The sequence below is a fragment of the Pomacea canaliculata genome, linkage group LG7 (genome assembly GCF_003073045.1).
Source record: "Pomacea canaliculata isolate SZHN2017 linkage group LG7, ASM307304v1, whole genome shotgun sequence".
NCBI lineage: Eukaryota > Metazoa > Mollusca > Gastropoda > Architaenioglossa > Ampullariidae > Pomacea > Pomacea canaliculata.
The window spans coordinates 10402165-10424484 of record NC_037596.1 but is presented as its reverse complement, the minus strand read 5'-3'; the positions used below and the strand labels follow the sequence as shown (position 1 = coordinate 10424484).

Genomic DNA, 22320 nt, shown 5'->3' with positions numbered 1-22320 from the left:
TAAGCTAAGCCACTTACAGGTCCCCCTTATTAGAACACATTTTGTCGAATGTGAATTTATATTTCTAGTAGTATCATGAATCAACCCCAGAAAAAACTAAATAATCTAACGGTTAGGCAAGTTCCACCGTTTAAATTATAAAATACTGTTGATTATTAGTGTTGTATTTAGTATTGGTGCACAAAGTGCTCATTCTTCACAAGATTTTGCTTTTGGCTGCTGCCTAAAATGAACGGTGCTGCATGAGTTGTTAACTGTGTGCTGTGATGTCTGTTCAGCTGTCGAATCGTTTGTAACCGTTTGGGCACATGACAATAACCACTTATAAACTCTAAAAATTATAAATTATAAATACTAATATCTACACATTCAATGAGATGTTCTATATTTCGAAAAAATTGGCTCAAATAAAAACATTTTAAATTCGTCACAACATACACACATACACCTTTCATTATTTAGTTTCTTTTCCCCCTTAATATACTCCGTAAATGATTCAGCTTTAAGAGGTATAAAAATCAGATTATATATTTTTAGGCGTGTGAAACACAAGCTAGATATCTAGTTATCATTTTCAATTTTATAGTTATTAAGAAATAATCAAAAAAAAAAAAAAAGGAGAAACAGAGATAGAAGATGTATTATCGTATCTGAAACGTACTTGCGGGATGGTGGGACTGCGCTTCATTAATTATTATAGAGGTATTTGACATCCTTATACCCGCCGCCGCTGGTTAGATATAAGGAAACTCTTACTAGTTATCTGACACACATCTGAACTGTGCTACACTACAACATCGTGGGTGACACAAGTCCTGATGTTTAGATGAATATTGCATAGACACCTTACTTTTTTCGGTTTCCATCCTTAATGGAGTGAAAATGTTTCAGTCGTGGATAATTGATTAAAATGGCATCAAAATGAAACCAGTTTGTGTGCTACGTCTGGATACGGAGAGACAAGTCTTGGCACAACGTCTTTTGAATACTCAAAGATTTGTAAGAATGTTCTGGAACATCGGAGTATGGACTTTGTGGACAGCTTTACTTCTTCAGTTGTGTCCGGCCGTGGCTAGAGGTGATCAAGTGTAGACTTCTTAAGAAATTAATGGCGAAATACTTTCCGTCAGGATTTTGTTAAAAAAATGTCACTGACTGCTTACTTTTTATAAAATAATGCATCAATAACTATATGTATTTATGTGTGGTATGTATTTATTAGCGTTTGTATTTTATTATGTAGTGTACGCATGCTATGTATGTGGAAACAAATAGTGGGTAAATGATGGTATGTGTCGTGAGAGAGAGAGAGAGGAGGAAAAGAAGGAGAGAGCGAGAGAGACACTAGAGGCACATGGTAGAATACTAGCATTATTTCTGCTTCATTTTTTACAGAAGTAAAAATTGAGCAGTGTGTCAATGAAGGCCTCGTGGAAGTAGTGGCTGGTCAGAAAACGTTTATCACCTGCACAGGTGACGGAGACATACAATGGAGACTACACTGGCATCAAAATCAGTCTCACAGGTTTGCAGAATGCACGCAAAGCAGCTGTACCATGTTAGTCTCGGCGCCATTCAGCGAGATATTCGAGGCAACTGTAACAGGAGCTCACAGTAAAAGAATAACCGTCAACGCTGAGAACAACACGAAGATACACGAGAATATTGAGCTAGTCAACGGCAGTCTGGAATGTGTTCTTATAAACAACACTTACAGCATCGGATCAGCTAACTGTACTCTGAACTACGTGTGTGAGTAGTTTTTATTCGATAGATTATGTATTTGACATATTTACTCAACTAAGTGTTCTAGTATTCTTCGTTTACGTCAGTGGCTATATTTTTTGTCAGTACGTATTCTTTATCCACAACTATAAATTAAACAATAGTTTATCTACTTATATATAAAATATATGAGAGGGAGAGAGGGAGAGGGGGAGGGAGAGAGGGAGGGAGAGGGAGGGAGGGAGAGAGGGAGGGAGAGACAAACAATTTTTCTTCTCTCATTCACACGTGTGTGTGTGTGTGTGCATGGTTATTTTTTCTCTCTACTTTATTTTTTACATCTGCGTTAGGAATATTTAAAGTTACTGAAGTGTGGCATTTAACAGATTCACCAGAGAATGTGTCATGTGAAGGAGTTGAAACTACTCTGTCTGTAAATGTGTCCTGTGTCATCGGAAGCGTCTACTCGTCACGTAGAATCTACAAGTGTCACCTGCTTGTAGTGAGGGATAAGGTGAGAGCTAACAAATAGCAAATTATTTTCTATTTGCCGGTTTCAATGTTGTTGTACAGAGCATAATGTGAGTGCAAGCCATATTTTTCTAATATTTTTCACACATGTTCTTCTTAAAATCCATCTTGTGTGATGATAAATAATAATAAAGTTTAGATAGAGCTTAACCCCAAAATAAGAATTAAAGCTCTTTAAACAACATACATAATAACAGCAATTCTACTGCTGCTGCTGATGATGATGTGTCAGTATATGTATTCAATTTTATCTGTTGCTATTCCATTTACAGGGAAGGTGTCTTTATAAATACAAAAACATTCTTCACAATATTGTTTTAGAACGAAAGCTTAGAAACTGTCACCATGACGACGTTACCCACCAGTAACAAGATCACTGAGAGTGAAGTGAAGGTGTCAGGTTCCTGTTATTTCAACACAAGACTTTCACCAGAAGTCAACAACAGCTTGTTTGTCACTGTCTCACCAGGCGGTCGAAGCTACCCTGTCATCTTTACAACGAACAACAAATTAATTCCTGCTGGTAAATGTGAAATTCTTTGGCCTTCACTTTTTGAGATAAAGAATATAAGAAAAATTATTTCCATTGATTTTTTTCTTAACAGAGATTTTAAAGGAATCAATAAATGCTTTCAGGGAATGTTTACCAAGCTGATTTTATGCTAAGTGGAGGTAAAAACAGAATTAAAACAGAATTAATTTAAAAATAAACAAGAAGCTCTATAACAAAACGACTAAGAAATCATTAAAACCCATAGAAGCATGAAAAAGTATTTGTGGTTTTTCGGGATAGTTCACACATTAAAGCATGAGATATGTGAAGAAAAATATCAAGAAACCCTCTGGAATAAATAAATTATTTTCCTTTGTGGTGCGTTTTCTTTAGAGAAATTTTCACAATTAGCGGAAAAGTTTCACTGTAAAGTTAAAACTGACAGTAGGGTTCGGCTACTACATCCCAAAATGTGAACATCCATTGACCTGTTTGTTATGTTCACGTTTATAAACTTTGTTTCAGAAACTGACACAGATGCAGTCTTTTCAATAAACAGTAAGCATGGCAGCCAGACAGTCAGAGAGACAGACCAAGTACATTTCAGGTGCCAGTCAAATGGGAAACACATCCAACAGGTGACTTTATGTAAGAACGGTGTAGTCTTCCAGAGAAATCAGTCCATCAACCACACGATCGCCGCTCGATGTGAAGACACAGCCTCTTACACATGTTCTACAAGAAACAACTGCTCCAGTCAGTGGACCGTGACCACACTGGTCAGCCTCAGCCTTGATGTTCAGTGTAAGTGGAGGACTGAAAGATTTTAAACACAAGTAGTTCTGTGTGGGCCTTGTCTATCGTCCAAAACTTTATGCTATTCCCTTTAATCGTCCATGCTATAATACTTTTAACAATTAACATGTGGGATTAAAAACTTATGCCTTTTCGGCGGCCAAACCTCAGAAATTTTGGACTGTAAAGAGTAAACACTACAGAAAATTTCCCGGGACTCAACATCAAAACTCCGTGAATTAGTTTTTATGTTATGTAATACACTAAAACATATTTATTTAAATTTTTTCAATGTGCAGATACGCGTGATTGCAATCAAATATAGACAAGCACATTAAAGAAAAGATCTTTGAGAATGTTGTGACCGAATTTTGAAGAAAACAGTGTTTTGACATATATACCTGCACAGATTTTAATCTACCCGTGTGTGCATGTAAACACGAATATGTGTTTATACATGTTTATACATGTTTATACATGTAAATACGATTATGTGTGGGTGTATTATGTGTGCTTTTCTCTCTTTCTCTGTGTCATTAACAGGCAAGCCGAGGAACATTTCATCCAGGCATCTCGAGGTGCTCAACCTTTCTACCAAACCAATGGAGCTGACCTTCGAGGTCATTTCTAACCCCATACCACGTGACTGGGGTGTATGGCTTACACGACTAACTACTAATAGCAGTGAAGCTGCTAACGTGAATATTAAGCCGATGACGAATTTCACCTGTAAGGTTGATGTACAGACCCGCTACCTGTCCAGGTGTGTGCTGACGATCTTCATCATTCCCTCTGATATACCAGCTGGATCCCTCAAGGTGCAGATTATCAATGAAGTCGGCGATGAAAACTTCACTGTTGAGATCAGGCATGGTGAGCATTTAAAAAATGTGACAACAAAGATTTATATTTATAAGGGTTATGAGGGCATGCGGTCATATAAATTGTCTCAAGAATGTTAAATAGAAATGTTCATTTTTATAGGTGTATTTGAGTGAAAACTTTGACTTAGAAACTTTTTGCGTATCTCTTGTGTTCTTATTATTTAGTCTTACGGATCATTTGCCTCTGCATCCTCGTTCTCATCAAAACATTTCTTCTTAATTTTTTGCATCGAGTCGCGATAAGACAACATTTTTACTAACGATCTTCTAACTTCAGAGGGCATGGTCACATACTTTCTTTATACAACGCAGAATTCTGAAAATGGACCAAACTGAGTTATTTTCTCCCTCTTTGTTATCAGTCGACTTGTTATCAGTCGACGACCCTAAGGGTTCACGCACCAACATGGCGGCTGTCGCTGGTGGAGTTATTGGTGTCATCCTTTTCATCTCAGCTGTCGTAATTATTGTTGTCGTCATCAAGCGAAGGAAAAAAGGAAAAGGTATTTATTATAATTATTGAAACTAAATAATATATGAAATGTTAAGCATTTATTTTGTGTTTGTTTTGTTTCTGTGTTTGTGTTGTCGCTTAGTGACAGATAACTAAATTAATCAGAAGACATAAGACAACCGTATATTTCGCCAAACAGTGTGGTTTAAAAAGTTCATGATGATTTTTATCCTGAAAATTTTAGGCGAGTTGCAGGGTAGATTCTCGAAAAGGACAACTTTAGTAAAGTGCTAAGGTGTGTTGTCTTCTCTGATGATGTGGCAGATCATTATATTCCTTAGTCACTTTGACGAATTGACCCACCTGTAATAGATATGGTTATCAGCTCCATCTTTTAAGACACTAAGTTCAGAACTCTTATTATTATTCTGGTACAAAATAAAAAAAACCATGAATTATGTTACGGTGTTACCCCGAGTATTCTGGCATGGTTATACTAATTTGATAGAAAGGTCTTTCAAGATCTGAGTGATTCACACTTTACAAGTGGGTTTAGTTGATGAAAGGAGGGGGGAACCTGAATATTCTAAAATAATCCCTTTAAACAGGTGTCACATACAAAGTATTAGCTATGACAAACCAGAGTCTTACTACTGCTCGATCGAAACGCCATTTTAAAAATCTTTTCAAATTGTGCGAAAAATAACCCACAGGTAAGCATAACTACTCATTTCGACACATTTTTATTATTTTATTGTTTAGTAATATCTTTTCTTACTTTCTATCGGCTGCAATTTTAAACATTTATTCTCGCCTCTCAGCAGAACTAACATTGGATAATTTTTCACCTCAGTTCTCAAGTACATTGTAATCAGTTTTTATATTCTGTAATTATAATATTTACGGGATCAGCTGCTAATATCCTGTTGCTTGTACGAGAAATATTACAACCTTGATGAACTTTTGTGTGCACCGAGCGCCATTTTTGTAGGGGAATAGTGTTGTCCGTTTTCCAGTCATATATTATTTGTCTGTGATTATTATCTTATTGTTTATTTATGGATTTGAAATAAATATAACAAATACAAAAAATATTACACTGAAGACTGTTACTATAATGCTTCTATTCCATGTATAACTAGGCAGGGTGTGTTAACATAACAATCATCTTAACAAATTTTTGAACTACTTTTGTAAGCATCTTAGATTGTACGTTGGCGTGTTTGTATAGTATGCTATTCAACGGTTGCTTTCACACAGTAAGACTGCTTGTGTGGCAGATGAGTAATCTCACTATCATTTTCCATGGTGTGTCTGAAAGGGCAATTGTTTAGTTATTTCAAAGTATGCATTTACAACAATAGTTCGAAGACAATGCTTGGTTTTTGTGTCTTTCAAACCACCATATCTTCAGCAAAAACTTTTTAGAGATATAAGGTAGCACCTTTTTAAATTCTGCTACCCTGGCATACTTTTTTATCGTTTGAATTTTAGATTAACTTTCACATTTGTGCACTTGCACTGAAAGAGGTAGTAAATGCAGTTTTGTTTTTACTAAACTGCACAAAAATCAAAACTAAACATATTTTTGAATGTCTTTTGAATTAGAATATTTCCTTAAAAAAAAAACAAATGACAGGAACATATATGAGAATTGAAGATTAAACAATTCTGAACAAGCTTTGAAGGAAAGTGGAAAGCGAAATTGCAACTGTTGTGCTTCTATTAAAACTTCCTTCACGACTGAAAAAGTTGTCGGGAAAAAAATCTAAAAAATTAGAGGTTCACTAAATTGAGGGCCGTATTATCAAAATCAGATTTCCTTATAAATAATCCATTGTATGCTTCATCACATACACTTGTATTCAGTCACAAGAGCGTGCAGTGCATGTGCATGCTTGTGTGTATGTGTGTGAGAGAGAGAGAACTCGATGCTAGCGACCAAAGTATTGAGTGAGGGAAGAAAGAAGCAAAAGAGACAGACATTTCACAGCATATATATATATCTATATTTTTTTAGCGAGAAGGAAGGCAACAAAGACGATAATAATGATGATGCTAATGATGAATACAGTTTTATTTCAACTGAGAAAAGTTCCTTGTGCTGAGCTATGCCATTTTTCTTTAAATACTACTGTAACAAAAAAGCTCAAACTCTGTTATGTTTCTCTTCACTTCAGACTAATATTTACCATAAAATCCGAAATCTCTTTAACTATTAACCATCAATGACTGCAAATTTATTTATATATCTACCCGCTGCTATGTCCAGTGTAACCCTTTTATCCTTGTGTCAAATACGCGCTTTCAGCGAAACGAGTAAACAAACATTTACAAATAGAATTGCTTCCTGACAGTAGTAATTTCATACAAAGTAGCTTCATTTCAAGTTAATTTCTATGACACATATTAGCTGAAGCCCTCTGAGTTTAACAAATTATTACACAGTGGCCTCTGAGTCACTTTAAAGTCTGAACTCCTTTTAAAATAAGTTACAGCTTATCGTGAGTTTTTGAGAAAGGTTTTGGGCGCAGACGTTTACAGCTCAAATTATATTTTAAGTTCGATTTTTAAATTATGTTTATTGAAAACACACTAAGAAAATTAAATTAAATTTAATGTTGAGAAACGAATAACATATTTCAGCGCCCTTCATTATTCGAGGTTTGGGGGATGGATGGTGTAGGACGTCTGCGTCCACTCGCTCTAGTGGTACTGAGGTGAATAAGGACAGGTGGACAAACCAGGATGGCCTGACTTACATGTCACTCAGGTTTGACAACAGGCGACAGTTTCCAGCACCCAAACACGAAGCTACAGAGTATAGCACAATCAAGCAAGTTTACTCTACCTGACGGAGGAAGTTGCTAACTCTCACTCTATCTAAGAAAGTAGCAGGAGATTTTTAATTCAAAACAGACTTGCCACTGATTGATGAGATTTTGTTAAATATAATTCACTCATTCTGTAAACCTTTTTTTTGTTTAAAAAAAATCGTGACTCAAATTGTGGAATTGTCAGGTATGAAACGATTCTTGGGAAATCTGTAAAATATAAGCAGTACATTAAAACTATGTAAGACGAACCAAGTTTTCACATTTTATCAAGATTAAAACGTGCCAAGTCTATGGCTTCTATGTTTTAAAAATGTTACTTATCCTTTCATTTTTATATTTACTTTTTAGTCATTTTCTGCATGTATGCATTGTTACTTTCTTATCTGGAATAATTTTATCTTTTACGACTTTTTTACAGACTTTATTGGAAGACATGTTAAGAGGTCTTTCTAAAAGATGCTAAGTGGTGGGTTATTATTTTACGAGCAAGATGTAGGAAGAAGGGAAAACAATAAATATACATATTAGCAAATTCAATGTGGACAATTTTTTGTAATTATGTTTTTTAGTGGTGTTCCTTTGCAGTTACTACTATATAGTCAGTACAAGAACGCCCAGTTCGTTCAGGAAAATGATAATGTTTAAAAAATGTGAATGGCAATTTTACACAAAAGTCATATACAAAACTTTAAAACATAATCACAGATCCGACATAGCTACGATGATGGTCAATTTAGGGTAAAAGTATTGCCATTTAATGAGCCATTTAATGATTTCCTATAGAGGAAATGGTTTAGTTCATCTACGATTTTTTATAAATAAAATTACCTTTTGCTTTGCAGAAGAAAAAAAAATACTGTAAAATTTTCTTCAGGGCATTGCAGTAGATCTTTTATGGCTGATCGCTTCATTGATTGTTGGTATTGCGTAAATAAAAAAAATAATATACAGTTTTGGAGTATATCTTCTTTATTTAAATTTATGGATGAATGGATTGATTGATACTGCAGCAGTAGAAGTAACGAAACAGGAAGAAACATGTCTATACAAAAGTATCCTCCATCTTGATGACTGATGACTATCGACATTGAACTTGTTATTTCGTAACTTTTCTTACAGTAAATGTAACTTACTTCAGCTTCCTTATGCATCCATTCATCCCTACACTGATTTATCCGTTACTGTGTAGCTTCTAACTTCCCCCATATTGTGATTAAAAGACATTAAATATAAGAATTGGTTAAAGTTTTCATATCCTGGATATCATTTGAACTTATTTGATAAGCCCAAATTTGTAAAACCTCTTGATAGACCGTGCTCACACTGTGTTGTGAACAGCCATGTTACCACTCCCAATATCATAAATTCTGGCGTGGAACAGAAACAAATGGAAACCTACATTCTCAGCTTGGATAGCAGGCTAAGCCAGAATAAAACACTTCACGAAAATAAAAAGCATGAAGCACTGAGAGTGTGCGAAAAAATACAATACGAGAGCAGGACATTCAAAATACTGAGTCAGCTTCGTTGTACGAGTTTCAATATGGCGGGTAGGTGGCTTCAAACAGAACCAGCCAGAATCTGTCTACATTATTTCAGATCAGTGAGTGAACCAAAGTCACAGTCATCATGACATTACAGACAGCGCTGGCAAAGATTTCTGGCTATCATGTCGCTTCTTTGTCATACTGTTAACGACATCAGACATCACTTTGGGACACACTAGCAGCAGTAGGGATGGTGAGAACAGGCAGATTAATTTACGGAAATATAACTGATTTAAACCACACCTACACGCAATACAAAAAGAGAAAAAGAAAACTAAAAGTTGAAAATTAAATTTAAGAAATAAGTTAAAGCCTCGATCAACCCTGTTTGAATATTAATACAAGCAGGACCTGAGAGTTGTACTACATCTGTGAGCTGTTAGTGCAATGTTGAAATCGCTCAGAACCAGCATCGGCAATTTGTGTACCTGACCGATTACTCATAAATAACGGGTATCATTTGTCAGTAGCCACACGGTCTTTGGAAGACTTTTTGTTCATTGTGTCACTCACGTTTCTTTGTGTACCTTGCATTTCTAACAATTTTTATTTTTCATCTGTGCTAATTACAAGACTAACATATAAAGCTTCTTGCATAAGGACGATACCCGGAGAATACTTTTTCACTAGTTTTATTTTTAATTATAAGGTATATGAACTTTTCCAGCGGCTCTTACCAGCCACAAGATGTACTCTGATATTGCTTCATCTTGTAAAAAAAAAAAAGCTAGCTCACGGACAAGCATCTTAATTGAAGAGTTTGCTGATAATAGTAAACTAACTGAAGCATAGCCATTTAACTGGAACTGATCAGTTTTTCGAAAAACTTACATTGATACAGTGAAGGTTTAAGCCCGAGCTTGATTCAATACTGTACCATCAGCTGAATGTCTGCCTGAATTTTACTCCCGGGCTCGTTCACTGGCAGAAGGGGAAAGACGTGCCATACAAACACACACGTGAGACAACATGAATAAAATTGCAGAAACACAGTCACTATGTGATGAAAATTTATTTTCACAATCACAATAAACTCGAAAACTTCCAGAAATTAGGACATTCAAAAAACGCCAAGAACACTCTGTGGCGGACGCGGATCCAACATAAAAAGTATGCCACAGGCATTAATGCTCCTGAATACAGGATTTCTTGTGTAGGGTTCATGATTATCAGAAGACAGAATAGAATGATTTCCGAGAGACATAATAATAAACAATAAATAAAATTATGAGAGAAAAGGGCTATATGGTGTTATACGCCAAGCCAGCAACTAAGGCTATATCACGGCCAGGCAGCCAGCCCTGTCAACAGATGTAATATGCAGAGAAAGAATTATGAGAGAGAAAGAGAAAGGTGAGGGAACAAAAAGATATCATGAAAAGAAAGTGAACGATACAAAAAATTTTACTTAAACCAATTCTAGAATAGTCTCGCAATCATGGAAGTTGGAAAATATATTCTAAATGCAAATGGACACTATAAGGTCTTCGCAAGTTAGTGAGATGAATTTAAATGCAGACGTATATTGTGATCTTGATAATAACAATAAGCCTCCTTTTAATTTAGACACTAGAACTAACTACTATTAGTATTAAGTCATTGGCAGTATACTTACAGGATCCCCTGATTGAGGCACAATCTGAAGGGTCCAATCTCGCTCACACTTATTGTTTCATTTTTGATATTTTTTTACTATCTTATTTTCTGGTCTATGATTTATGTCGACTACTTCTTTAATCCAAATTGAAATTACCTTGCCAAATGCCAGTCTTTCAGTGCTGTGCAATCTCTGTTACTAGGTCAGTTTAGTCTCTCTTCTATGGTATGACACAGTTATTCCAGCCTTCTAGTATTTTCCAGCACCGACATGTAACATAGGTGCCTCTGTTAGAGCAGTTTTTCAGTCGTCTATAATGTCCATCTGAGTTAGGAGAGTTAGTGTATATAAACTACTGGTTTATTGTTTACCGATATAACTGTTGTAAATTTAGAACTGTACAGCGATTCTTACCTCTCCAAATATACAATAATTTTTAAGCAATCCGCTAATTCAGTCATTTCCCAGTTTCGTCGGAATGGACACTGCTCAGATCACAAATTATTAGTCATCATACTCACAATGTAAAACTATAACAATCAGCACCAAAAAATAATATAAAAACTGAGTAGTAATATATGCGGATAAATAGCATAAAAATGAAGAAACGCAACAAAAACTTGAACAACAGATTGGTGGGCATTACAGTATTTTAGGTAAAAGGGCTTCATCCCTCCCCCCCCCACCTCGTATAACCTGCCGGCCAAACATAAATAATATATTTCCGCATATCACTGGTATACAGTTCCTTAATACATGCTTTATTCAAAGTAATCAGAATTCGGCTGTACACGATGTTAGGGATGCTTAAATAAAGAACCAGGGCTCATGGATGGCGTTGAAACCACTGAAGACTAAAGGAAACACATATAACTTAGATGAACTCATTGAGATGAAGAAACAACAATATTAACATACAAGCAAAAAATCAGATCAAATTGTGACTTTTTCTTACAATCCACAATAGATTCCACAATGAAAAAGTATACTTTGTATGTAGATCAAACTTCCTTACAGAAAAATGATATGTATTATTATATATTTACAAGTGACTGATCATGATAAGATTCCAAGATCATGCTGACAAGGAATATAGGATGCGAAACTTTCCGGTGCTAGTCCTGTATCTTACTGAATGCGTGAGAAAGTTTACACCTCCCAACATACAACACCCCACCAATCGGTTGCATGGATTTTCTTGAGAATACAAACTTACTTTAATTGTTTCTCTGGAAAAAGAATGCAGGGAAGCAGAAAAAGAGAGAAGTTATAAGCTAATAATAAGCGCAGTTGTCAAGAGCCTTCCGCCAGCATCAGCTGGACTCAAAGCGTTTCACACAAAGGTAAATGAACACCTTTTAATGGCAGACATCAAATAAATCTTTATGAATTTACAAAGACGTAAGCACAATGCACAGCAAAATATAAAGTAAACTGAGAGAGTGCTTTGCCACCATCAAAATGTTAGGAACAGGGGGTGGTTACCCCTGTCTGTGCTAGTCAGGGATTATTGCCCTTACCTTACATATATGAGTGTGTTGGTTGCGTCGTGGTTTAGCGTCAGAACCCGACGTCATTTTATGACGCAATTTGAGAGGGACGTAAGGTGAAAATTATTTGGAAGAAAGCAGACGGCTGTGAGCAGGGAAGAGAGGCGGACTGAAAGTGTGTGTGGTGTTCGCTTCGGATATTGTGTGTGTCTATCCCAGAGGATTTATGCGTGGTGTTCGCTTTGGATCATGTGTTGATCCCAGGGAATATATTTGTGGTGCTCGCTGTGGATCTGGTGTGTTGATCCCAGCAAATATATTCTGAGTCGTCGTTTAGGTGTCTGCCGAGTCAGCACTTATTATTATTAAGCATCGGAACGTGTATGTGGTTTCCTCTAAACGTTTGTGTGTGTGGATATCAGTCAAGTGTGGGCAAGACTGCACAACTGTTGAACAAGGGGCAGAGAGGATTTTACCCGGACGTTTCATTTTTGGGTGTGAGTAACTAAGACTCTAACGAATTATTCAAAAACATACGACAGTTTGGAGTTACAGGTCGCTGTGTGGAAGACCTACGGACTTTGTATATATTTAGTTAATGTTGATTGTTATAAAGTTTTGTTGCCCACGACAAATCTTTGTGATATGTGAGTGAAAGAACACGCAAGGGGACGCGTGCGTGTAGTGAGTGAAAGTGTGATCTAAAACGGCGTCCCTGACATTCGTGGCTCAAAACGCCACTCCCCCAGAAAAAAAGCCTCCCCTCCAACAGAAATAATAATAATCATAAAAGAAAATAAGAAAAGTGAGGAATAGACATCACCTCTAGCCAGTTAGGTGAAGGGTCATCACTCTTCAGCCACTTAGTGAACAATAATAATAATGTTGTTTAAGAAATGTGACGCATTACTTTGTCATGAGAACTTGAGGCAAGTCACACATGCATGGATGCTGTGCCATTTTGCTGGTGTTTGGCCCCTTCTATAGTTTTATCTCTCTCCTTTTCATCTTTTGATTCAGAACTCCTGTGAAAATAAAAGCCATTATTAACATACAAATATGGAAAAAACGCAAGTAACGTAATAATATGAAGCCAGTGTAAAGAGTTAAATGGCCTAAAAAAAAAAAAGAAAGAGCCACAGGGTGAACAATTGCCTGGAGTTTAAGGGTCAAAACAAGACTGTTCCACAATAAAAAGACATTTCCAAGATATTTATCGATAAGCTTTTCTTAGAATGTGTATCCGCAATGTCCTAACATGGCAAAAACAACAATGGCACCAGCAAAAATATGTGTATTATTATTATGAATATTTATTTACATGTTGATCCCACAACCAAAAAAAAAATACTTATTATGCAAATTAACACAAAATATTTCTGCATCAATTTCTGGAGCATTAAAACTCTTTAAAATATTCCTCCACGATAACACGATTGGTAAAGGTTGATCTAGATTGAAGCAGAAAAACAGAGAAATTGTATAAGACACTAAATGGTCAATAAGGATATCATGGTGCTTAGAAAGCGTCATACCTAAGACCTTCAGCTGAGTCATCAGTTTCCTCTAACGCTGAGCCATTTAGGTGGTTTGGGGCATTCTTTTCTTTAAAGGTTAGCAGTTCCTTCTCATCTTTGGATTTCTGTTCAGAACTTTTGTTGGAAAAAGCACACCCATAATGAAAGAAAGTAATAATACACCACCACCACCATCAATAACAACAAAAAGTTAGGGTATGGCCAAAATCCACAGAAACAAATAGGTATACTCCTGTGTTTCTAATAAGAGATGAATCCATGCATTGATGCAGATCCTATGTTGAACAGCTGTTCTTTGATAACCAATTTATAAAATTAATAAGAATGCAAAACATTCTTGGGAAATGGATAGTGAAGTAATGATAGATAACCAGCATTTATCATCTTTTATCTGTAGGGCAATGATATTTTCATGCCTACACTTTACAGTAGAAAAACTGCTGTTTAGGGATGTTTAATGGGCAAACATTTCTGTATTAGGCAATACAATACAAACAATAACTCATGGATTTGCTCCATCCAAGTGTTGCTTCCCTTGATTTTATAAAATGAAAATTGCAGCATCTGCTCAAATTTTATGACATTTGAGATTTCTGGATAAGCTTTCATTATTAAAAAATACATGATCATGAAATAAAAATAAGGAAAGGGAATGGAAGATTGATACCACTAAAATATTCCTTCCAAGCAAGCTTCAAAATAGCAACTACAGGAAGTTATTTATTTTTTTATGATACATGTGAACTTTATGTAGATAATTGATTAAAAGTTGTTGTACAAGCAAGGAAAAATGTCAAGCCAGAAACAGATACACAAGAACAGCTACCTTAAAACTAACTAAAAGTGTCAGCAATTTTTTTTAAATCACTTTAATTTCATTTTATTATAGCTTAATGAGACAGTGTAACTGTCAGCATAAAGTGGCACCTCAAGGTTTGAAAAACAGTTCTTTAAGATAGAGGGGATAATCAGAACACCTTATAGTGCAAAATCAAATAGTTGGGCAAAGCTTAAAAGGGCAGTAGCTGTTATGTCCAAATATTAACATCCCATGCACATTTGTCACTGCTTTTAATTTTTCTTTGCTATAATCAACATACACACTCACACATGCAATGCATTCTCACACACTACCACACACACACATACACACACAAAGAAGTTGGAAGTAAAGAGGGAAAAAAGTACATACTCATTTTTGCTGGAAGCTGCAAAGGAGAGAAGAAACACGGTAAATTTTAGAATTGAGACCTGTTTGTAATTTTTATTGATATCTAACTACATACATATCTTTGACTTATGTTAAATCTGTATTTACATATTTTACTTTTTGCAAGTACAATATACTTTCATCACATCACAATTACAATATCTGTTTGAAGAATCATTGTCATTATTCACTAATCCCTAACAGAAATGTCATTTTTCTTGGCATCATACACAAACCATTCAGTGCAAATTTGAGAGGCTGATTAAGGTTTGGGTGGTGTAATATAATGTTTATAGTGTTTAATCACAAACATCTTATCTCCTACATACGTCCATGGTTTAATAAACGGTATGCTTAGTGAAGTTTAGTTAAGGCACTCAATGCCAGCTACAATGTTTTTCCTGTAAATGTTTGATATTAAGTAATTTTATTTGTTGGATGCAGCAAGTTATGTGGTTCACTTTATATTATTTATATTATTTATATTATTTATATTATTTTTGGGAAAGTGTAGATGAAGCCTTTGTGACAAAGGCAGTTGCACACTTTTTAACATAGCAGTGTTGATGACAGGAAAGTCAATCAATCCCAGCCATCAATATGTATGTGATAGTATTGGGGTGATAAGTGAAACTGATAATAAAAACAATAAATAAATGTGTAGTTTGCATTGCACAGAATCATGCTTGTATATGAACATTTACTCTGCTCTTGATATAAAAACTAAGTTAATCTGAAGTTTATAAAGGAAAAGAAATGTGGGAAACAATAAGGATAAAAGAAGACAATTAAGACGGAGCTAACAGAGGGTATGTCAGAAAAGTTAGCTAAAAAGTAATAAACAAAGGGACATTGACAGGACAGACTAATCAAGAGACATTATGGTAGGGGGAAAGGGGTGGAGAGAAAGGAGGTTAATAGTTGACTGTGTTTATAGATGATGCTCACAGAAAAAACATGCTTTTTTCTGCTTTGAGCACCAGATATGCAACAAAGTTTTTGAAGGTGATACGCATGACAGCCTGAGAACAAAAATCAAGCTTTGATACAACAAATGCAGAGACAGTTTATTGAGACAGAATCTAGTGAATGTCACTAATCTTATGGAGCTTGTAGTTGTAGTATGCAGAGGAACAGAAAACTGCAACTTGCTTGTCAAGGTCTATGTCAGCAGTGACAATGAAGTCAAGATTGTTAACAGATGATGCAAAAGACTTAGAATGGGTTAATTAAGGCATAAATGTTTTTCCACATCTAAGTGTTACTGTTTTCTGTAGATGAAGTAATTTTATTTGTAGGATGCAGCCATACAGCTGCTTATTTCTTTGAAAATCAAAAGTTTTGATACTTTTTTTTTAATGATATGGCATTTGTAATGTTTTAAACATGGCATTGCTGTTGATGATCTAAAAGCCTGTCACAGCCATATGATAGGGAAGGCTAACTAGTGAAACTTATAAAAATTAGATGTGGTCATTAAACATTTGAATATTTTTATTATTAAATATTTCGTTAAACTTTTGAACAATATTTTTATAAATTTCTTGTCATCATAAATATCACATACTGTGAATATTCTCAAAGGGCTGTTATTTCTTTGATAGATATATGGTCACATATATGACATATGGTCCATTATGGTCACTAGATTTTTAGTTGCTGTGCTGCAAAACAGCGGAACTCTCGCCCCTTTTATATCGACCATGGAATTCTTTCAACATGCACTAATAACAAGACTGTTCCACAAACATTACTCCTATAGCACCAATCAACACAATTGTCAATTGAATAGTCTGCCTGCTCATCTTCCTCTGCAGATTTATGACACTTTCCTTCCTTACTGCTTGTTTCCTGATTCCCCTTTTGTGCTTTCTTTGTCTTTTATTATGTCTCCAAAGTTGTTTCTCTTTCTATCTTTAGTGTTCTGTCCATGTGTCCTACTTGTAGTAAGCACTCCTTTAAGAGTGTGATTATGCACTATACAAATCCCACGTTTATTAGTATATTTTAAGTAGATTTAGTCTGAACTTCTGGAAGTACAACAAATAAAATGACAGCAGCTAAGAAGTTTGTAAACATGATGAAAAAAGATGTACTTACATCGAGACCTCTTCCAACATTTCTTGTAATATAAAAATAAAAGAATTACAGCTATTATTAGTATGACTACTCCTCCAATTATTCCTCCAATTACTGCAGGATTATTAGGATCATCACTACCATCAGATTTTGGATCTTTACCAGCTGAAATGAACAAAAACATAAAGAATTATTTAGGACTAATTATGGTTTTGTGTCTGCCTTTCTTCAGGCTCTATTTGTCAGACACAAATATATAGGCAATGCATTCTACCCTCCTTTCTTCCCCCTCCACCCACACAGATGCATAAATACATTTATACACTTGCATGCAGCTGTTATAGTAATCACATAATCAACCATGTTGATTCCACTGTATGAAAGAGACTATTATTATGATTGAAGCCACACATACCTTTTTCATTGGTATGGTCTCCAACAACTGAACTATTAGGCTGTTTACTATCAGGAGGTATAGGTACTTTATGTTCATCTGAAAACAACAGAAAAAGTTAAAACTTATTTAGACAGTAATGTGTTGGATGTCATTCATATTGCAAACCAGAAGACTTACTCAATTGTAGCTAAGCTTTTGCTGTTAACTGACCACATTAGCTATTTCATGTTAAAATGGATATGGAAGTCAAGGAAAAGAGCTGAAGCCAGCATTTCAGAGCAGCAAATGTAGAAAAGGAATGCTGATATTGATAATATAAAGATGAGAAAACACCTGTTGACAAACTGACATTAACAATGCTTTGAAGCATTCTAGAGGAAGACTTGTGGGCATTGGGTAAAACTGGCAATTTGTTGGCTTGTTTTGATAATGATTGCGTTTATTACAGCCTTGGTAATAGAGAAAAACATATAAAAGTAGACAGAAAAATCATAACTAGGTCTATCTCTAGGATGAAAAGTTTAAATCTAAAGTTTAAAATAGCTACACGTTTCAAGAATATAGATACTAAATATATAATCTGTCGGCTATTTATATAGCTTTCAACATAAACGTCTATTGTTGAAATGTACATATAGCATGAAATTATTATAACATATAAACCAAAAAAAAATATGATTAGTTTTTATTTTGAAGAATTAAAACGCTAACAGAAATATGAAAGTGAAATTTTTATTTAAATGTTGACCTCAGCACTCTGAAGACTAAAACTACAAATCTATGTGCTTATTACATCATCTGCTTGTAACATAATGTATTGAACTTAAGAGATGTGTAGAATTTGAGGATGTGGAGCGCACAGTTTACTTTTCCCTAAATTACTTACCAAAGTTCATACTTCTGCAGCTTTTGCTAACATTTAGATTAAAGTTTTTTTCTGGAAAAATGCAAATTTTGCATTCAAGCTGTCCCCCTTGATCACGTTTGCTGTCAGCCAGGTAGGAAAAGGTGTAGGTGAAGATATCATTGTTAGAGCTGTTACACCAACAGCTTCCTGGACTGTTCTGAGTTGAAGGCATGCATTTCTGATTTGGGTCATATGTGTACATACACACAGCAGTTGTCTGTAAATCAATAGTACGATCAAAGGTAACAGACTCTGATACTGATAAGCATTCCGCTTCTCGAACTGCAGTTGAATTGATTGTGCAGGTAACAATATTTTCTCCATTTTGAAATCGTTCTGGACATTGTAAGTCAACAGCAAATGATGCATCTGTAACAGTAAAAAATAACACTCACACACACAGACAAATACATAGGATTTAGAACACCAATAAAATTAAATAATACTCCCCCAATTTTTTGTTGTTTTTTTAAAAAATTACTAGTACTAAATTCTACTTCCTACATTTTTTGGTGATTTATATTTTGATTGAAACATGACTATGTAACTGCACTCACTGACATGCTTTTTGTTGAGTATGGGAGTAAAAAATGTCCCATAGCCCAGTAGCAGTAGTGAGTGCAAGTTGTTCACTGTATAGGACACTGTATATAGAATACAGGCACCCATTTCTGATGGGTGACTGGTGGGGTGGTAGGGAAGCTCTCCAGCCACAGGTCAAGCAGGCCTTAAAAAGCAATCAGCTGTTTTTTCAGAGTCAACTTTACTATTAAGGAGTCCCCCCAAAGCAATAAGAAATCCCCAATAAAATTTGCTCAATGAATATACACTGCCTAAGCTTTGTCAATAAATTATAAAGTAATGTGTCACCCTAGGTTCAAATACAAAAATAACTGTCTGATAAAGAGTACTTATGTATCATAAATATTTTTTCTTATAAGTGAGAGAAATCAATGAACGTTTGCACTCAAGAGACTACTTAAATCTTGTCTATGATTTTCAACATAAGTATTCAAGTGTGCTATTTCCTTGCCTGAAGACGAAGAGTTTCAAGTGTGCAGAATGATAACACCTGACAAAAGCTAAATGTGTAGCCAATTAAAATGCTTATGATTAAACTATCACATGCACAGAACATTAAACCAAGAAATATTGTGTCTTCCATTCTCTCATCTATGGAAAAAAAGATAAACACCTATACTGATCTATAAGTTTAAGGATTACTTTTGGCAGAGTGCCAGTGATCATTGTGGTATAGCCTAAATTGTGAACACAGCCGAAGGTAAAAATAACCAACCATAATACCTATAAGATTTGTCTTTCATGGTTTCTTCTCCTTGATAATATGTAGGGAATAAAAATGCTTGCAATCAAACAACAACAAAAAGCTCTGTGAAAAGCAAACACACAAATCATCTTTTTTACATCCATCCACTCAAAATCAGTTATAAATGGTTTTAACAATGCAGGTGTATTCTGTAAGAGCTCAAATGTAAACACTACAATTAGTATGAAAATGCATATATTATATCTACATACAGTTATTGTAATTTTTAACAAAATAGTTCTTATCTTGTCTAAAATAAGAAATAATCTTTCTCCACAATTACTATAAATGTAGGAAACAAAAATTAAGCAATAACCTAAATAAAATCTACTCTGGTAGGGAAGACTTTGTTGGTTAAGTGAAATAAGCAGTTTTGTAAGCTAGATAGTGCTTATAGTTATCTGCATAAAGAAATTAAATGTTAACTGGAGAAGGCCTTAAGGGGGTGTCTGCTGTAAGTGTGGAGTTGGCATACCATACAAGACTACATATCAGTATGCTGTCTAGATAAGTGCAGTCTATTCAAAGTGACAACTCATAAACCTAGCTGTTATTTTTTAAAGGCCTGTTGAACGTTTTCAGGCAAACTGCCAGTTACAGTTTGTAGCTGCCAATCTGGTGCACTCAAGATTAATGCAGTATCAGATCACTAAGTCAGGAGTTGTATTCAATAGATATAATCAGCACAATGCCACTGAAGTGTTAGATATCACTACAGTGCAGATACAGCAACACACACACAATATGAAGATAGAAATCTCCAGCAAAGACAACTGATAAATAAACTGCTAGTATTAGCATGCTGCACATAATATGAGAAGGGTATTAAACATTTTGTCCTAAAACTATGCTATAGCTTAACTCAAAGTGCATAATCATTCCACTTTAGTATACTATACAAAATACTAACAGACTTAACCAGGAAATGTAATGTCATATACTTTCTTACTTTTTGTAAAATAACTTCAGATAGTATTGTTTGGATAAAACTTGAAAGCTTTTTCTTATCTACCTTGAAGCAAACGTTCTCTCTTTGAACAGTTTAGTTGAATTTGTTTTGTGACAGGTCTTATATGAAAGATGCAATTTTGTTTCTACAAAAGAATTTATTTCTGAAAACGACATGAGTAATACGGACTACTGCTTGTATTCATCGGAGGGAAAACAAATGCAGCAGTAATCAGTTTTAATTTAGCTAAAATAATTGTTTTATAGCAGTTTACATCCAACTTTCGGTCCCCTTGTGTGAAAGACAAGTACATATTAACTCTGTTTCAATGTATATGTGAAAGACAAATCCAACCTGAACATGTAAGATGAGAGAAAATAAATATCAAGATAAGAAAAGCCTCCATCTTTGAATGATTTTTGAAAGCTGTATTAGTAGAATTTAAATTTACTTCGGGTTTTCCCCAAAACGTAGATCGTAGTTGTTGAAGCGCGAATTCAGGTGACTCAAATTTATTGGTATTGTAGCATATATATTTATATAAATAAATATCTAAAGTTTTTGAAGAATAATATGTTTGTAGATGAAAAAAGACACAGTTTTACACTACGTTACGTTTGTAGACAAATACCTTGTTACATAAACCACTACCTCCACCCCCAGTCATCTTTTAATTTTTTTGTAAATACTTAAAATGTAGAGAATGCTTAATTCTGTTATGCTGCTCATTAAATAATAAAAGGAAAATAATAATAAAACGACTATTGAAAGCTCAAAATGCTACAATCGCAGCCCAAATTTAAACATTTTAGTTTTTATTTTAAACATGGAGAAGGGAGAGAACTTGCTGCCATGGTGATGGCTTCGGATTTTAGCAACAAAGTAAACAAATTCTGATTTTAGTGGTATGAAGGTACTTTGTGTGTGTGTGTTTTTAAAAAACTTAAAAGCGATTTACAGTAGTAGAGCTAACTTTTGAGATTATCGTCCATAGTTATGGCTAGTCAAGAACAATTGTTCTATTGATATATATATATTCTATATATCTATTGATATCTTAATAGTTTTATTTTTAACTGTTGTGTATGAATGTGCTTGATATTTGTTTCTCACGGGAGGCCTCGAGGACACTTGCACCAAAGTAAAATGTTCAGGGGGGTCTGTCGTCTGACTGGCGGTATTTAATTGCCCTGGCGGATTCGTGTCTCAGGTGAATAGCTAGGCAATAAGTATATGACCTATAGGTCAATGGCATATCTATCACGGGCGTTAAGAAGTTTTGGGACTGTAGATCAGACATCAAACTGATATGTAGTGGATATCTTTTTGTGAAATGCTAGTAGACCTACTGAGATGCATAATCAAATATGAGCGCGTATAATTACAATCATGTGTTCATAAACAAACAAGAATATACAAACAAAAGTAAGCTCACAAATACATGTTTATATATATATCAGTGCATAGACACATTTAATTACATATACAATTACTCAAGCACATACACACATGGAGGCACACAAACACTCACATACTTTAAAAATATTAACGCCCATCAAT

The 22320-nt window shown here is 34.9% G+C and overlaps 3 protein-coding genes across 3 annotated transcripts; 2 read left to right on the top strand and 1 right to left on the bottom strand.

Annotated features, from left to right (window-relative positions):
* The first annotated feature begins 640 nt into the window (after window positions 1–640).
* Window positions 641–2257, top strand: LOC112568530. Its single transcript, XM_025245843.1, has 3 exons — window positions 641–1078; window positions 1396–1752; window positions 2112–2257. Exons 1-3 carry the CDS (start codon window positions 922–924, stop codon window positions 2255–2257), a joined length of 660 nt encoding a protein of 219 aa, XP_025101628.1. The 5' UTR covers window positions 641–921.
* Window positions 2258–4102: 1845 nt separating this feature from the next.
* Window positions 4103–7859, top strand: LOC112568628. Its single transcript, XM_025246025.1, has 3 exons — window positions 4103–4417; window positions 4791–4931; window positions 7529–7859. Exons 1-3 carry the CDS (start codon window positions 4147–4149, stop codon window positions 7735–7737), a joined length of 621 nt encoding a protein of 206 aa, XP_025101810.1. The 5' UTR covers window positions 4103–4146; the 3' UTR covers window positions 7738–7859.
* Window positions 7860–11221: 3362 nt separating this feature from the next.
* Window positions 11222–21176, bottom strand: LOC112568873. The gene is made up of 7 exons (XM_025246387.1): window positions 21115–21176; window positions 18464–18853; window positions 17596–17673; window positions 17202–17345; window positions 15084–15099; window positions 13889–14005; window positions 11222–13378 (listed from the first exon to the last, which is right to left on the bottom strand). Exons 1-7 carry the CDS (start codon window positions 21164–21166, stop codon window positions 13288–13290), a joined length of 888 nt encoding a protein of 295 aa, XP_025102172.1. The 5' UTR covers window positions 21167–21176; the 3' UTR covers window positions 11222–13287.
* Between the last annotated feature and the right edge of the window lie 1144 nt (window positions 21177–22320).

Coding starts and splice junctions, on each gene's coding strand:
- LOC112568530 (XM_025245843.1), top strand. CDS start 922: ATGAAACCAGTTTGTGTGCTACGTCTGGATACGGAGAGACAAGTCTTG. Junction 1,079..1,395: donor GTGTCCGGCCGTGGCTAGAG/GTGATCAAGTGT, acceptor CATTTTTTACAG/AAGTAAAAATTGAGCAGTGT. Junction 1,753..2,111: donor CTGTACTCTGAACTACGTGT/GTGAGTAGTTTT, acceptor GGCATTTAACAG/ATTCACCAGAGAATGTGTCA.
- LOC112568628 (XM_025246025.1), top strand. CDS start 4,147: ATGGAGCTGACCTTCGAGGTCATTTCTAACCCCATACCACGTGACTGG. Junction 4,418..4,790: donor CACTGTTGAGATCAGGCATG/GTGAGCATTTAA, acceptor CTTTGTTATCAG/TCGACTTGTTATCAGTCGAC. Junction 4,932..7,528: donor GCGAAGGAAAAAAGGAAAAG/GTATTTATTATA, acceptor AACATATTTCAG/CGCCCTTCATTATTCGAGGT.
- LOC112568873 (XM_025246387.1), bottom strand. CDS start 21,166: ATGGAGGCTTTTCTTATCTTGATATTTATTTTCTCTCATCTTACATGT. Junction 18,854..21,114: donor CTCTCATCTTACATGTTCAG/GTTGGATTTGTC, acceptor TTACTGTTACAG/ATGCATCATTTGCTGTTGAC. Junction 13,379..13,888: donor GACTCAGCTGAAGGTCTTAG/GTATGACGCTTT, acceptor TTATTTTCACAG/GAGTTCTGAATCAAAAGATG.